The 18092-nt window shown below is 46.5% G+C and overlaps 1 protein-coding gene across 3 annotated transcripts in view; it reads left to right on the forward strand.

Annotated features, from left to right (window-relative positions):
• PIGQ (phosphatidylinositol glycan anchor biosynthesis class Q) overlaps positions 1-5040 on the forward strand; it is a 61194-nt gene extending 56154 nt beyond the window's left edge. For all 3 annotated transcript variants that reach the window (XM_019493062.2, XM_019493061.2, XM_014597442.3), the window contains exon 11: positions 2662-5040. In XM_019493062.2, the coding sequence (XP_019348607.1) occupies positions 2662-2814 (153 nt within the window). In that variant the 3' untranslated portion in view covers positions 2815-5040. The remainder of the gene's footprint in view (positions 1-2661) is intronic.
• The last annotated feature ends 13052 nt before the right edge of the window (positions 5041-18092 follow it).

Here is an 18092-nt window from a genome sequence, read left to right on the forward strand (position 1 = left end):
AACAACTCAAAGCAGGCTAATAAAAATATGAAAAGTTAATAAGAACAAAGCTTAAGCAATGATTAAATAAGGCTAAATATAAACAATACTATAAGCAGGTGCAACTTCAAAGCATTAAACATAACAAGCTACCCTAACACCACAGGGATATGTTCTGTGTCCGATACTATTAATCTTTTTATTAACAATTTGAATAAATGACTGGAGAATACAGTAATTAAATTTGCGAACAACACAGATGTGGTTGGGATAGAAAATCCAAAATGCTCTCAATAAATCAGAGAATTAGGTCATGAACAATAACATGAACTCCAACAAGGACAAATGTAAGGTACTTCACCTAGCAGACAAACCAATTCAACAGATACAAAATGAGGGATAGCTGAGCACAGCTGAGGATTTGGGTGTTGTGGGGGACCACAAAATGACTATGAGTTAGCACTGAGATGCTTTTGTGAAAAAGGCATATACCACCTTGGGCTGCATTGGCAAAAACAACATATCCAAGATATGTAAGGTGATATTCCTTAACATCCTTACTGGTGTTAAGTTGGAACTAGATAAAATATTGTGTCCATTATTGGGCACCACATTTTAAGAAGGATGTGGAGAAACTGGAGAGAATATAAAAGAGAGCAACAGGTGTGATCAGGGATTTGGCAATCAAGCCATGTGAGGAATGGCTGAATGAGCTCAGAATAATTAATCTGAAGAAAGGCAGGTGAAGGGATGATGTGATAAGAGTTTCAAATATGTAAAATGTTGCCATAAAAAGGATGGCGTACAATTATCCTATCTAGCTGCTAAGGGTAGGACAGGAAGCAATAGCTTTAAACTACAGGAGGCAGATTCAAGTTAAACCTCAAAGGAAAATTACCAAAAGTCAGTGCAGTTAAACTACTGCAGCAATTGTAGGATCTCCTTCACTGCATGGGTTTAAGAAGATGCTGGATAGGCATCCATCAGGACTGATTTGGATACAGTAAAACCTGCCTCTGTGTATCGGGATGGATGAGATGACCGACCCATCCAGACCCATGATTTTAAGAATGCTCATTTTGATAAAGTCTTGCCTATTTTCATGTGAATCTGCACATGTAGGGCATTCTCAGTGGCAGCATCACCAGGCTTCAGGATCTGGTTCCCAGCAAAATTGTGCTCTTAAGCTTCCCATGGTCAGAGTAAACAGTGCTGGCCCTTCCATTGGCTTCTCTCACTCTTTCCTGCTCAGGCCAGTTTCCTCTTCCTTGGCTGGTCTGTCTGCTAGAAAAGCATGCCCTACCCTCTCCCTTTCCCAGCCTAAACTTCCTATGTCTTCCTGAGTCCCCTGTCCAGGTTCTGTAGTAAGTCCATTGTTCAAACCCTGTCTTAGCAGAGTGGACTGGTTTCTGTAGGCTTCAGCCATACCATTGTTCTCAGGAACTCCCATCAAAGCTTAATAAATGTCCATCATTCCTGGTCTTGTGAGACATGATGTAGCCTGACAGTTGATGACTGACACTACATCAGCTGAGTCATTCAGTGAGACAGCCATTTCCTACCTCCACTCAGAATCCATAAATTGTACATTGATACCCCAAGCATCACTTTCATGGGAAGTCTGTTTGTGTGACCTGTAGCAGATCAGGGGTGAGGGCACGCAGCACAGTGGCAGACAAGGCAGGAAGCAAAGCAGATACAGAGCACAAGGAAGGAAATAAAAATCAGAACAGTGAGTCAGGAACAAAGTATAAGGCTGAGAGCAGAAAGCAGAGCAGCAGATTGGGCAGGGGAAGGAGTTTGTAGTGGCCTGGGGATGATTCACGGCTAATTTGTGGCATGTCTGCCAAAACGGTTGTCCCCCCTCCCCACTACACTAGGATATTGGTAGAAAGCAGCTACAAACAAGATGTAAATCCAGTCAAAGATAATTAATTTTATAATGTCATTGTATATTAATGTGAAATATTTGGTGGCCTGTATCCATCAGGACTCAACACCCCGTTGAGTAGGACCTGAGTGTAGATAAAGTGCATTGCTGGGTCAGGGCCAGAGAGAGCACTCGGCAACTTGCAGAATAGAGTCACTGAAGAAGATAGCTCACAGGCAGAGTCCAGAAAAGTGCAAGAGAACACAAGAAAACATCTTCAAAAGGGCATTCAGTTGCTCGCAGAACTAAGCCTCTCTCCATTATTGCAGTCAACTAAAGGGTCTTGGTTAAAGTGCCCTGCCATTTTGACGTGCCGAGTGGGAGGGAGGGGAAAGGTGGGTTGGCAGTGCGCTCAAACCCCACTAACATTTAGGATCATGCCTCTGTTTCCTACAGCCATGGAGGCACCAAATTTCTGGACTCAATCTGGCCTTTGGATTTTGTCTCCATGGCCTAAAGGGGGTTGGAAGGTCTGGGCAGCCTCCACTCCTCCATTTTCCTGTCTAGGTATATGCATCAAAGGTCTGGGTGACCTCTCAGACATACAGTATGATCCAGAAGGATCAACGGTTGCCAAATCATGTTTCCTCACCTGTAAAATAAGGATGATAATACCTTCCTAAGGGATATTGGGAGGATTCATTTGTTCATTCTTGGGCAACACATTGGGGCCTTGGGTGCCAACTGTCTGTAATTCTCAGCATTGTCAGTTTTCATTGCTACTTTCCCTCTTTCTTCTTCTCTACTTCCAGATAAACCCTCTGTCCTATGGCAGCGTGGTGCAGACATACAGGCTCCCAACCTACAGCTGTTATCCTAAGGATTCCTGGGGGTCTCTCTGCAAAAAGTTGTTCCTGGGAGAGCTAATCTACCCTTGGAAGCACAAAGGGGAGAAGCAGGACTAAACAGAAGGCAAGGAGCCGGCCAGGAAAGATGCAGCCAAAACAAACATTTAACCCCGCAGCTCCTGGGCCAAAGACAGCACGGGGCCAGCAGCTGCCAGATCCTTGCTTCGGTCCTGAGCAGGAAGGGCTGAACTGTTAAAGAGGGAGTATTTTGTGTGTTCTCCTTCAGATTTCCTCCTCCTATATGGTCTCGTTGGGCACCTATACATGTGTCTGATGCCTGCTCTGGCACGTTCTAATGAGTTCATTCTAATTAGTTCATTTTAATCAAGTCTGCTGGAGCGTTCTAATTAGAATGCTCCAGCAGCCTCACCATCTTGTATATTCAGTGTCCTTGCATTTCGAACTGGCAGTAGGGGTGCTTTAACTAAAGCTCATTGAACAAGCTTTAGTTAAAGCACCCCCACCATCATTTTGAAGTACAGGACACTGAATACATGAGATGCTGCAGGCGTTTTAATTAGAGTGGCTCTTAAGAGCCACTCTAATTAAAATGCACCTCTTCACCCCCGAGCACAAGTAAAGATGCTCATAGAATTGATTTGGTTTCCAGGCTACTAATGGAATGTTATTCTACCCTAGATCCTGAGGTGCCTGCCTGGTGGTGCAGGGGTAAAGGATATTTTTAAAGCCAAGAATAAAGCCATCAGTGCCTCATAGAACCAGCATACAGTGTAGTCCAGGAAGTAGGTCCTAAATGGCTTGATGTTCTGTGTGTCTTTCTGTATGAGTTCTTAGGGCCATATGGATGCAGTAAGCTGGTGAGTGAAAAGATTCCTGTTCCAGGGGGACAAAAATGGAGGCACCAGAGCAGCCTCCTCCGGTGGGACCTGAGACAGGGCTGACCCACCCAAAAAAAGAAATAGAAAGCCCTGAAAAGAAGGTACACTTACTGTCCCTAGGAAAAGCAGAGCCACGCCAAGAAGGGCTGCCAGCGCGGTTCATCAGACGCTTTTATTGCTGGCTGAGAATGGCACCGGTGGATGACGTCAGCAAAAACCGCTGCCCAGCAGATTTAAAAGCCAGTGATGGGAAAATGGAGATGGGGGCAGCAATGCTGAAGCCAGAAGGCAAAGCTGCTCCCCAAGCTGCGACTCCACAGGGTTGACAGCTCGGAAGGAGGCTGGATGGAGACCTGCGGGAGGGGTCTTGACCGCATTAGAAGAATTACACACCCGGCTCGGCAGGCCAGCCAGGCCAAGGAGGGACAGTGTTGAGGGTTCTCATGGACCACAGACACCGGACCCATGAGTGGGGTGGGCAGAAGCCCGTACCCCAATTATTCTTCTCTTCTTTTTTTTTAATTACTTTATTTCAGGGGGTGCATGGAACCTGGACTGGGTGGGGGGAGGTAACCCCAAGTATCCCCGAGCCAAGAGAGAGGACTGAGGTAGCACAGCAGAAGCCTCAAGAGGGAGAACAGGCGCAGAGATGAGAATGATCCCCCACCTTGTCATCATCTGGGGTGAAAGGTCATTGAGGGACGGACAAGGAGAGAAGAGAACGAATGAGAACATCAAAAAGGGATGGGCCAGCGACCCATCATCCAGTGGTCCTGAGGGCTGGCGTATGGCTGGGGTGTAGGGGAGGTGGAGTCCCAAGATTGCCCGCAAAGGGCAGCACCTGGTCTGCAAGAAGCCCCAAGGAGGAACCCCACCAATGAAGAAAAGACAGGTTGTGGCAGGCGAGTGTTGGGGTCTCCCTCGGGGTTGAACGCAACCCAATGCACAGGGCCCAGGGACACACGTTGCAGTCGGAACCAGGTGTGCGCTTGAAGGTCGCTAGAGAGCACTTATACAAAACCAGTCTGGTGCAATTCCTATAAGTTAAATCCTGCCCCATCTTCTTCCAAAAGTGCTGTTTTCAGGAACTGGCATGGGGGAGGAAGAGAGGAGTTGTGGTGTCCAGACTGCAAACTCTGCCCCTGCATTCCTCTGCAGCTGGGTGTAGGGAGACAGGACTGAGGGAAATGGGATCTAGTTGGAATACTTCCATATATCGCCTCTGGCCATTGTCCCACATAAGAGCAGAGCATACTAGGGAGAGAATATGTTGCAGCTTTAGGGCTTCAGTGGTTGTCCAAATGGAGCACAACTGGCACTCCATAGGGCAGTGAAGGAAGAATCCATATATTCCACACATTGTCTAACCTGGGTACTTGGAGGGAGGAAGATTTGACCTGTTGTATGCATAATGCTTTGAGATTTTAAACTCTTTTTACCCACACATACATGAGTATGAAATCCTCTCAGAGTACGGCCTTCACCCCTTTGTCCGCAGGCATGATCTGAAAAAAATTAATCTGTTTACAGGGGCATTTGGTTAAGACCTTCCCAAAAGCAATCCTTAGTAGGCAAGAGTGAACGTTGATGGAGATGTACATGGCCATCTAGGTTTTTGTAAGGGCAAAGTGCAGGGGAGTTACCTCAGAGCTAACAATAAGTTTGGGGGGCTAGAGCTGCCAAAACAACATTTTCTGCTTTTTTTTGAGCCAAAAAATGTTATTGAAAGAAACTATCTTGGAAAAACCAACCTAATATCACTACAGATTTTGAATGAAATGTTGATTTGTAGGTGGCTACAGGCAGCATCAAGTTCTGAGTTGATCTTTGATGTTCAGTATGTAAAATACCAGTATTGGCTTCAGCATTTGGACTGTTGTGGAACATCGCGAGTATACCATGTACAAACAATAATTTTCCTATTGGCCTAATTAAGGCCAGATTGTGACCCCTTACAATGGTGAATGCTTAATCTCCATTGAGACTTTTCTTGTAAGCTGTTCACAATCAGTCTCTCTGTGATAGAATAGCCCTTTCAAATTTCCCTTCTTTCCTTTAAGCCAGATTTTAATGCCTTTACTCATCTTAAGAAGGACCTCTCTTTACATTTATTAAGCCCTACTGAAAACACTTGGATCACACCACTGTCCTCAGATTGAAGTAGAAACATTTGATACATGAGCCTGGATCAGATGAGTGGTCTACCTTGTCCCGTATAGCATCTCAGACACTGGCAAATGGTGTATCCTTCAAAGAAGGTTCATAAAACTCTGCAGTAAGCCATTTTGGGACAACCTGCCACCAAGGAAAATTTCTTTCTTTACCTTATTATCTTCAATGGCAGGCATCAGAGTAGAATATGAAGACAGTGAGGTTGTCTGAGTGACCTAGCCACTGGAATTTTTCTTATAAAAGTTCTGCAATGAAAACTGGAAAAAATTTTGGCTTGCTCTCACAGTGTGCGCCTTGGTGCTAGCTGTGGTAAAGTTCTACTGTACAGATGGGACTCTGGATGTACACAGAAGATGCTTTGAGAAGGAAGAATAGCTGTTTCACTGTTACTGTCACCAGTGCTTCATATCTTCAGTGCCTCTAGCTTTTCACAAGGTTGGATCCTGTTAGTTTGATGTGATTCTTTCCTGAAACCAGAAAAAAAAAGTTTGGCCTCCAGTCTCTTAGTTCTTTAGCTTAGAGCATCAGTCTCAGCCTTACAGTCTACAGGCCGGATCTGGCCCATGGAGCCATGTCACGTGGCCTGTAGGGCATGTAGAGGGCCTGAAAATTCAGGGGTGGGGCCCACTGCCAAAATCCTGGACATGGAACCCTGTTAGCAATGCTCAACAGTGGCAGGGGTGAGCAATGGTTGCATTAACCCACACAGCCACTGCCATTTGCCACCACCACGTCCAGACCCAGCCTACATGGAGCCCAGGGGCTGGATCCAAAAGGGTGTTTGACACTTCTGGCTTAGTGGGGAAGAGGCGCTCAAGATAAAGGATAATGTAGTCCTGCAAACAAATACTTTTAAACTAGCTGTGAAGAAACTTGGGCTGAAAATCGAAGAAGGCTCCAAACTAAGAGCAGTGAGATTCTGGAAGAAACTTCCAGTCAGAGTAGTCAGGGAAAAAACACAAACAACTTCCAAGATGGGGCTTGAAAAGGTACACAATGTGGTACCTGCAATGTGGTGCCAGCAATAGCACCACACAGCGTGGTGCCTGCGATAGCAAGAGGCTAGACTTGATGAGCCAAGGAGGTCCATTCCAGTGCTACGCTCCTGTATTCTTTCCAAGAACTGTCTTTCTACTATGGTGCCATATCTACTGGTATCACACACACTCATATCCCCCAATGCCCAGCTCAGTTTCTTGAATGTTGTGAGGTGTTTTCTTTTGTCCTGCCAAGACAATGTCTGCTAATGGCTTTTTCAGACATTCTTTCTGTGAGGCAAAGCAGCTTATTTAGGACAGTCGTAATCACAGCTGCATGTTGGGATTGAGCAATTCTTTCACCCCAAGGGATACCACAGAGCCATTAAACCCAACAAACATGACCTTTTGTATTGGGAAAGTGCCAAGTTTACTAGATGCTCCAGCATTAAATTAGCTCTCTCAAGACTCTGACATTGATTTAAGAATTGTAAAGTACTGGTAAAACTGACATATAGCCTCCTGAACAACCTAAAAAACTGAACTTCCTGAGGCACAGAGTCACCCTGTTTTGAGTGCACAACACAGATATGAAAACCACCTCTGTCACTCACTGCCCTGCCAAAACTATCTTTACTGAGCTCCAGATTGCTACTGACACTCCAGCTTCTCTGTATCATTGATAGGAGCTTGTATTCTTTCTGCCACCTCATGGTTGGTTACCTGTCTTTTAAAAAGGCTCCAGTGTAGGAGGGTCATTTGTTAAACCTTTTCTGGTTATGGGCAGAGAGCCACTGGAACAGAGCAATATCTGCCCAGGTCAGGAGATCTCAAGCCAATTTCAGTCATGCTAGCTAGGAGCCATCTTCTACAGTGAGATCAGCATCTTCTTCCATCCTAAAACAGGCTGTGTCCAATACTAATATTTCTTTGCAAAGGGTGAAAAGCTCCATGTACTGTAGTGCTGACTTAAGAAGACAGTGCCTATTCAGACCTTGACCTGGGAAGTTGAACCTTTCATCCCTTCTCTTCCCCACCCCACCTGTTTCTGTAACAGGATGACAAACATTGACTGAAGCACATCTTTGAAGGACTGTGATCTTGTATATATGCTCTTTATTAATAGACTTCCTCTTCATTATCTCTTCCCCTTTAAAGTGCCAGTTCATATATGACACATGATCTGGTTCTTCATGTTTGGTGTGATTTAAAAAAAAACCTACATTGCACATAAATACATGTTGTGCTGTCATCCTTATCTGGTGATTTTGCTATTGATAAAAACTTTCCTCCCATGGCCAAAACACCATGATGTTGTGGAAAGGAAAGAGTTCTGTAATTCAGTTGGAAAAAAGGCTCAGTTTGTGGGTTTGGGGTTTTCCCTAACGCAGTCCTGCAGTTGGATTTAAGCCTTGTTACACAGGTATATGTACAGCTGTTATCATACATACCTGCATACACAGACACTTTCTACAATCTGGAAACCAAGATCCAAAGAGTGATGCAGTATATCAAAAGCTCTCACTGCATGTTGCATCACTTCCAGTGAGGGTAATGCAGATTGTAGTTATCAGCACTGATCTGTTTCCTGTTTCTTTGCCCCGCTCCCCTCTCCGTAAACATTTCACATGCAAGGACCTCTTGTTAAAACTGATGTATGATTATAGTGTACAGGGCAGTTACATAGATATTGTAGCTACACAGCTGCATAGCTATTGTAATTAGTAGATAGAAATAGGCAGTGTACTAAAGTGAAATATCCTGCAAGTCTCACACTATCAGGAACAGGATGTCAGACATCTCTCAAAGAAAGCATTCATCTTACTGATAGATTTCAGCTGGAGACCCCCTACTGCTCAAAACCACCTGGTGGGCTAGGTTACTCAGAGCTTCCTGAGGATCAGTTGGCTGACGAGCTGCTTGCCAGCTCTGAGGTAGAATAGGACAACACAGGGAGCTCTGTTCTGCCTTCATGACATCAAAAACACTAAAATAGTGGGGTTGTATGACATGTAAATTGGCCCAGATACTGATTTCCACTTCAATGTGTGTTGAAGGTGGGACTTTGAAGCATCTGGGTGGTAAATTAGAGAAGCTTGCAGTGGTTTCGTAGATTTCATAGACATTAGGGCTGGAAGGGACCTCAGAAGATCATCAAGTCCTGCCCTAGGAGAAGGAAGTCAGCAGGGATCATAGGATCCCAGCAAGATAAACATCCAATTGTCTCTCGAAGGCGTTCAAAGTAGGTGCTTGAACCACCTCTGGCAGCAGTCTATTCCAAACCTTGGGGGCTCAGACAGTAAAGAAGCGTTCTTATGTCCAGCATAAAATGGTCATGAAGGAGTTTGTGACCATTCGACCTTATCGTCCCTTGGGATGCTCTGGTGACAGACGTTCCCTCAGATCCTGGTGAGCGCCCCTGATAAACTTATAGGTGGCCACCAGATCACCCGAGCCTGCGCTTTTCCAGACTGAAGAGTCCCATGGTTCTCAGCCTCTCTTCATAAGGTCTGTTTTCCTGACCCTTGATCATGCCTTTGGCTCTCCTCTGCACTGTCTCAAGCTTCTCCACATCCTTTTTGAATTGTGGGGCCCAAAACTGGATGCAGTACTCCAGCTGTGGCCTCACCAAGGCCGAGTACAACAGGAAAATGATGTCCTGGGATTTGCATGAGAAGCATCTATGGATGCAAGCCAGCGTTTTGTTCGCTTTACTAGCTGCAGCATCACACTGAAGGCTCATGTTCATCTTGTGGTCAGTCATGACCCCCAAGTCCCTTTCACCCGTGGTGCTAACTGGCACTGCCGAGTCTATAAGCATGCTGCAGGTTTTTCTTCTGAAAGTGGAGAACCTTGCATTTTTCGGTGTTAAACACCATCAGGTTCATGGTCTAACTGCATCGGTGTAGCTGTCTTTGTTCAAATCGTATCCAAGACATACAGCTTTGAGGTAAAACGGAGCTTAAAGCAGGAACTGTTCAGATGACATCACAATGATGCCACTGCAGTGTGTTTAAGTGTGAGGTTTGCATGAAGGTGGCTACAGCAGCGAGTTACATTGATGTCAATGTCTCTAACCTGGGCCTTAGAAACCCCAGGGGAGGGGCTTCCCCTTCGCCTATACTTGCAGAATCCAGGCTTCACAAAGGAGTTGTGACATTTTCCTTTGGTTTCTAGATGTGTTCTCTAGCAGCGTGGGAAGGATCCAGAAGGCTCTGTTCTGCCCTGATTCAGACAGCAAGCTGCTTTCCTTCTGCCCTATGCTTCATAGTTACACTGCTGAGATGTCACTTTCCGACTTGAATATCTTGAAAATCCTGTACAGTGCTATTGATTTCATCTACCCTGTGGTTAGACATAGAGATAAGAGCATCTTGTTACATTACACTGGAGATGGGCTAAGACCAGCACCTCTAATCAGAGCGGATTTCTATTTCTTTCCCTCTCAAATTTCTTGTGATTTTGGATTTGATCAGATCCAAACCCGAAAACAGCCAGTCTGTGGATCACGTAAGAGAGTAATAGATGGCACAAATCTCGCAACAAAGAGCTAAACTTATGTTTTATTAAGAGACTTCTAAGGCCCCCATCACTATTGCATCTGGGTGCATATTTCCATCACTATACATTGCACTCTCAGAAGAGCAGCTTGCAGGCATGCAGTGCTCTGGATCTGCATCCTGGTACAGCCTTGAACATGGTCTCCAAGGCTTCCGCTACATCCAGGTTCTAATTCTGAACAAGAAGTCCTTAGAATGCTGCTGTTTTTCAGAACGTCAGCCAAATGAATGATCAAGACAGTGTATGTGATTACAGCCATTGAAAACTACAAAGGGTAACTTATTTCATTGTCAATGGGGTGAAGATGACTTTCAGAAAGCAAGCCTTCTATTAGGAAGCCTGAACATCTATAATCCCTAGCTGGCAAGTTCCCTGTCCCCTCCTCCCCCCCAACTCAGTGCCTGAAGATGCATTTGAGTGTTGGGAAGGATCTTGTGTAGTTTTGTAATGTGCTGTGAGAAACCTGGTATTATGGAAATGTGTGAAGATTTCACAACAGCTGTGCTACAAAAACCTCCAACTTTAAATTTTCCTTTAAGTTATGATACCAGAAAAGGTTTGCACAGCCTTTGGAGAAAGTGAGACTGCGTGTTGAGGGGAGACGGGGAGGGAGAGAGAGAAAGAGATGTAGGGCTAGTTAAAAAGTGGTGGTAGATTTTGCATTTCATTAACATTATCTGCTGTCTAACTGCTATGTGGGAACAAAATGTTCCCGTACAAATGAGACTGGTGTTTGTTCTAAAACACCTTAGTTATGCCATTTAAAGATAAAACTTGCTTCGCACCATAGCCCCATTTTAAAAAGCAGCCTGGCTTAACAGGCTAGTGCTTGGCCTAATAAATATAACTGACTTGTACTCCCTGTAAGAAAGTTCATCATAACCATAATGCCTGCTCTGGTGGGGGGGATCCCAGCTGGACTTGCTGTGCTGCCACAGGTACAAGTTGGGTTGAGAGACAGGCTTCAGGGTAGCACTGCATTGCCCAACATTTTGTGTTTGCATTTTATGAGTTAATAACGGGGACCTTTGTGCTCTTGGCAGCCATTTTTAAATTGCCTATTTTAGTCAGAATGTAAATCTCTTTTAATGATGCGAGAATAAAGCTATTTTTCGCAAAAGTACGTGCTTGCTTCTTTTATAACTTGCCTGATGGCAGCTGACATTCCTGATCATGATGTTGCATTGGGCATGGGGAAGTCGCCAGGCTCTAGGCTCTGCATCAGCAAGCATGCAGGGGAAGACTCATGAGAAAGGAGTTGGACTCTGCTCCCTCCACTCTCGTTAGGTTAGGAGTGAGCTACTGTGTTTCATCCAATGCATCAACAACTGCTTCCATGTATTCACCAAGGCCCACATTCTGAGCCTCTTACTTTGGTTTAGGCTTTGCTCTACAAGTGGTTCCAGCAACTCCAATGGAATGTGTATGGAGTAAGATGCTACCAACATAGGCAAAGATATCAGCCTAGTTCAAGGTGTACAACTGTCCAAGGTCCTGGAGAGTGGAATCTTACCTCCAGGCCTTGCTTTTCTTTGTAGTCAATGGCAAAATCCCCACCCATCTTCGGGGGCCAGGGGTGGGAGCTAATACACTGTGTTCCTTTGAATGAATATTCTTGATCAGGATTCAGCACTTGTGGGAGAAGATCCTGTTTCCTGTGTCTTGTTGCTTTCTCTTCCTCTTCAGTGTTTGAGAGCTGTAAAAACCTGAATTCTTGTTTCCCTGCTCATTTGAATCATATCTGCACAGTGGTTTGCTTCCCTTTGACCTCAGCTGCCAAAGCCATCTTCCTTCCCTTGACCTTAGTGCACCATCCTCATTGATGATGCTAGAAAGACTTGGCACTGGCTCAGGCAATGGTTTGAGAGTGAAGAGGGGAGACTGACCACTCAAGTAATGTCGCTACAGTATTATTGCTGGGACCCCTTTAAACAAACTTGGCATTGGTTATCTTTTAAATGCAATGTCTGCCCTCCCTAATGGGATCTGTCACCTGGAGAGAGCTACTAAAGGGTTATCTGGATGATCTGAGGATGGGTTTCACCTGATCCTGGTGGGAACCCAGTCAGTGGGACGGGCAGGGGCTCAGGATCAGGCCCTGAATTTCTTGTGGCTGTGGCGTCATGCTATGGGATTTCCACTGTAATCTCGCATGGTTTCAGGCCCACTGACTGTCAAGTGAAATGATCTGAGTGGACTGATGTGACACTTCACTGATAGAGCCTCTCTACTGGGATTGCCCTTGTACTTTTATGTAACTTTGAGGCTGCTGTTCCTTTTGCTGCACTGAGCTAAAATAACTGAATTGTTCTGGGCCACATTGTCTGCTGGTGCCAAATCTATACAGTGGAACTGTGCTGATTTACATCCAGTCAAGATGGGCACCTTTCTACTTCTCTTTTACCTACCTGTCAAAGAAAAGGGGGTGGTTTAAGTTCCCCACAAAAGATGGGATTGCAGCTGGCTCTTGAGGTAAGGATGTTTGAGACCAAAGTGGAATTATAACACAGCAGTCAGGAGAAAAGCTCCATCCCTGCCTGGATCTCACCAGGTATAGTGAGAATGTGACTGAGTTTAACAAAGAATTCACTCTGTGATTTCTCTTCAGCCCCACTCCCGCCTTCCTCACCCATCATGTTTCAGCAAGGGTTTTAACTGTAGTCTTTAATCTACAATCCCACAGGTCCCTAGAGAAGGTTATTGGCAACAGTGGGGAGGGAAAAAATAGTAACAACCAATGCCAGATGAATGCAGCAGGACATCTGCTAGTGAATTTGTCTCTTGCAGATCCAGCGATGAGCTGGGGATGTTCAGGGAGCAGGGCTGGATTATGAATATATTTGTTTGCTGCCACTCTGAGAACACAATTGCTGGTTTGTGGAGCTCCCACCTGCACAGAGGGTGCTGAGCAGCAAGGGCAGCTGGCTGGGTTTTGCCTGTCTCCTTTGAGGTGTAATACACATTATGGCCACCAGCCAAAGCCAGCCTCTTCTCTCTGTCTTCTTTCCTAAAGCCAGGTTTCTCTTCTATGAGCCCAAAATCTGCTTCATATAAAGGAAGGCTGTGGTAAAAAAAAACCTTGCCCAAACAGGCCTAGGCATGGGAGCTGGCAGGCCCGTGCAGTAAACCCATGGAGTGCTGCTTTGACCTGATCAGTGGAAAATCTTTGGCCATCCTCCCTCCTCACCTGCCCCCCTCATCCTATGCCTCCACAGATTCTGCTATCCAATGGCACATGGCCAGCCATTTTGTGGTTTGAAGATAACTTGGCTCTCTGGCTTTGAGGACTCCCAGTCTATTCTCATCAGAGACCATCTGCCCAGCCTCAGCTAGCTGTTTCCCTGTGAGAACCCAGCTTTAGGACAGGTTAAACCAGGCTGCGACAGAACTCCAACTAGCTATAAGTATCAAGGACAATAAAAAATCCTTTTTTAGATATGTGGGGAGCTAGAGGAACAGCAAGGGCAACATTGGACCCTTGCTAAACCAGAAGGGACAATTGACGACCGACGCCCAGGAAAAAGCCAACCTATTAAATGGGTACTTTGCATCGGTCTTTCATCAGTCCCACGGGACGTCCCTGGCCATTACAGGACAGGGAGGCCTGGGTGAGGGAGATCCCTTGCCCTCCATCAATGCTGAACTTGTGAAGGAACACCTTGAGAGGCTTGACACCTACAAGTCAGCCGGCCCTGACAGTTTACACCCCAGGGTACTCAAGGAGCTGGCTAACATCATAGCTCAGCTGCTGGCAAGAATCTTCAAGAACTCCTGGCGCTCTGCTGAAGTGCCCAAAGATTGGAAGAAGGCCAATGTGGTGCCTATCTTCAAAAAAGAGAGGAAAGTGGATCTGGCAAACTACAGGCCCATCAGCCTGACCTCTATCCTGGGGAAGGTCTTGAAAAAGATTATCATAGAATCATAGAAGTAGGGTCAGAAGGGACCTTGTAGATCTTCAAGTCCGACCCCCTGCCTGGGCAGGAGAGAAACTGGGCTCAAGGGACCCCAGCCAGGTAAGCATCGAGCCGCTTCTTAAAGACCCCCAGAGTAGGAGCCAGCACCACTTCCCTTGGAAGTTGGTTCCAGATCCTAGCCTCCCTAACTGTGAAATAGTTCCTATGGATGTCTAATCTGAACCTACTCTCCAACAACTTGTGGCCGTTATTTCTTGTTATCCCAGGGGGCACTGGGGGAAACAAGGTCTCCCCCAAACCCTTCTGGTCCCCCCTAGTGAGTTTATAGATGGTTACAAGGTCCCCCCTCAGCCTTCTTTTGGGAAGGCTGAACAGGTTCAGGTCCCGTAGCCTCTTATTGTAGGGTCTGCCCTGCTGTCCCCAGATCATGCGGGTGGCCCTCCTCTGGACCCTTTCAATGTTGTCCATTATTAAAGAGGCCATTCTCAACAGACTGGCCAATGGCAATATCCTGAGGGATAGCCAGCACAGGTTTGTTGTGGGTAGGTCTTGCTTGACCGATCTTATTTCCTTTTATGACCAGGTGACCTATCACCTGGACAAAGGAGAAGAGATTGATGTCATATATCTTGACTTCAAAAAAGCCTTCGATCTAGTATCCCATGATCACCTCTTGGCAAAACTGGCCAACTGCAGCCTTGGGTCCTCCACGATCCACTGGCTGGGGAATTGGCTCCATGGTCAGACCCAGAGGGTGGTGCTTGACAGAAGTCAATCGTCATGGTGCCCTGTGACCAGCGGGGTCCCTCAAGGCTCTGTCCTTGGACCTATATTGTTCAACGTCTTCATTAATTATGTGGACATGGGAGTCAGAAGCGGACTGGCCAAGTTCGCCGATGATACCAAACTCTGGGGTAAACCATCCACACCTGAGGACAGGAGGGTGATCCAGGCTGACCTTGACAGGCTCAGCAAATGGGCAGATGAGAACCTGATGGTGTTTAACACTGAAAAATGCAAGGTTCTCCACCTTGGGAGGAAAAACCTGAAGCATCCTTATAGGCTCAGCAGTGCTATGCTGGTTAGCACTACAGATGAAAGGGACTTGGGGGTCATGATTGACCACAACATGAACATGAGCCTTCAATGTGATGCTGCAGCTAGTAAAGTGAGCAAAACGCTGGCTTGCATCCATAGATGCTTCTCAAGCGAATCCCGGGACATCATTCTCCCGTTGTACTCGGCCTTGGTGAGGCCACAGCTGGAGTACTGCATCCAGTTTGGGGCTCCACAATTCAAAAAGGATGTGGAGAAGCTTGAAAGAGTTCAGAAAAGAGCCATGCGCATGATGATCAGAGGTCAGGAAAACAGACCTTACAACGACAGGCTGAGAGTTATGGGACTCTTTAGCCTGGAAAAGCACAGGCTCAGGGGCAATCTGGTGGCCACCTATAAGTTTATCAGGGGCGTTCACCAGGATCTGGGTGAGCGATTGTTCACCAGAGCACCCCAAGTGATGACAAGGTCAAATGGTTATAAACTCCTGCAAGACTGTTTCAGGCTGGACATAAAGAAGGACTTCTTTACTGTCTGAGCCCCCAGGGTCTGGAATAGCCTGCCACTGGAGGTGTAGTTCAAACACCTACACTGAATGCCTTCAAGAAAAATGTGGATGCTTATCTTGCTGGGATCCTATGACCCCAACTGACTTCCTGCCCCTGGGGCAGGGGGCTGGACTCGATCTTCCGAGGTCCCTTCCAGCCCTAATGTCTATGAAATCTATGAAACAAGATAGGAGTGTGCCATGTATGTATTAACTCCCCCCGCCGCCGCTTCCCTCAATACTGGCAATTAGAAAGGGTTGCCCATGGTGGTAAGCACTGCAGTGTGGGGACATTTAGATGCCATGCTGATGTGCACAACACATTTCCCAGTGACATGAGGCAGTGGGTCTGGCTAATGATCACAGCTTCTACTCGCAAGTCAGGGGGTGGGGGGTGCTGGACAACCCTGTTGGAATCCTGGAGTCTATCCTTGGCTCTGCCACTAACCCCAGGGGATACAGGACAAGTCCCTTTGCCTTCCTGTGCCAACATCCTCCACCCACAGCATGGAAAGACTGATCCCCCCCTTGGTTAATGCTTGGAAATCTGCTGATGACAAGTATTGTTTGCAGTGCCAAATATCAAGCTAGATGAACCACTCCCATGTGTTTCTCCAACAGGTGTCCCTGGACACTCAGCGGACAGATGATCCCGCTGCTATCCCTTTTCAAGGCTATTTTGAGCGGAGCATGGGTTACCCTGCACATCCCCTGGAGTTACCAACAGGAAAACCAAAGGTGACAATTTTCAGCAATGCAAAACTCCAGCATTTAATTATTTTGCTTTCCTGGGACAGAATGAATGAAAGTGCACATCTCCCTTCCTGGTGTTTCTCAGCAGCAGGCACTCTCTGTTTTAGAACTCAAGCAAAAGGTGCACTTCCATGGCTAATTTGTGCTCCACCAGGAGCCTGATATCTCTGATGTGCTTTTAAGTAGTGGGAAGGTACCATGCATAGGCAATGGCTCCACTAATGCTGCGTGCATTAGTGCATTGATCCTTGGCATGCTAATGCTCAGAGTTTTGGTCCTAATAGACAGCCAAGGTAGGATAGAAATAGTCAGCCATGGACTCCTTAGGCATCCATCAGCCTGCTTGTGGGAGAAAGCAGATGTAACCTCTCATTTAGCAGTCAGTATGGGTGGTTTGGTTGAATGCTTTAGCCATTGCTCTGGTTTATTTTAAGCCAATCTATAGATATAGAAGGCTTAGTCCATCTGTCTATGTGTCTGTCTGTCCATAATGCTCTTTAAATGTGAATAGCTTGAAAACTGTAAGAGATAGGACATTTGTGTCTTCAGAGAAATTTCTTTGCTAAACCTTAGCATTTGTTTAGTGACCATGTCAGGATTATCCCAATTTCCAGAATTGGGAAAAAAAGTTAGGGGCCAGGACTTTTTCTATTGCGCTCCTCCCGGGAAGGTGCTGGGAGCCCGGCACAGTGGGAAGGGCAGAGGGAGGGGCCCACTGTGGAAAAACAGGAACCAGGCAGAGGTGCGAGGCAGTGGGCGAGCAGTGGCAGCCCCATCCTGAGCCCTGAGCAGGGAAGGAAGCACCTGGGGATGGCACAAAGGAAGCCCCAGGGTATGGGCGGCTGTTGCAAGGCGCAGAGCTTGCCTGCCCTTGCCCTTCCCCAGCAAAGAGGCACACCAGCGATGGCCAGGCAGCAGCTTGGGCAGGTCCACCTCCAGCCCACTGAACGAGAGCAAGTGCCTGAGGGGATTGGTATCTTCCAATGTCCAGCCTATTTTATGTTTTATAAATATTTAAGTTATTTAATAAATATAAAAAGTAAAATCTGTTTGTTTTTGTTATTTGAAATTCATCCGTCATTCTTGATGGGCAGTTTGCTCTACTTGGGAGTTTCTGCTGCCCATCAGCTTGAGAACAGCAACAGTATGAGGAGCCCAGTGGTAACAGAGAGAGCAAGGAAAATTCCCATTAGCCCTCTGAACCTCTTGGCCATGGCAGGTCCTGGGGACCTCAAGCTCACATTGCAGCAGATACGCTCCCTGATCTGCCTTTCTGTCACTGGTTGGAGGACCGGCATCTGCAGGGCCTTGGATCTGAGCTGAGCCACCTCCTTTCAGCCAGAACCTGCTGGAGAAGAAAAACTCGTCTTGTGGCCTGCTTCATGGCTGATGTGAGATGCAGGGCAATGCTGAGTCAGGACCTAGAGGCTGTAGATGAGGCATAGGGCTGAATTCTCTTCCTGCCTCTGCCAGCCCCTTGAAGTGTGACCTTAGGCAAATCACCAAGGCTGCAGCT

Source organism: Alligator mississippiensis, chromosome 13, assembly GCF_030867095.1.
Source record: "Alligator mississippiensis isolate rAllMis1 chromosome 13, rAllMis1, whole genome shotgun sequence".
Classification (NCBI taxonomy): domain Eukaryota; kingdom Metazoa; phylum Chordata; order Crocodylia; family Alligatoridae; genus Alligator; species Alligator mississippiensis.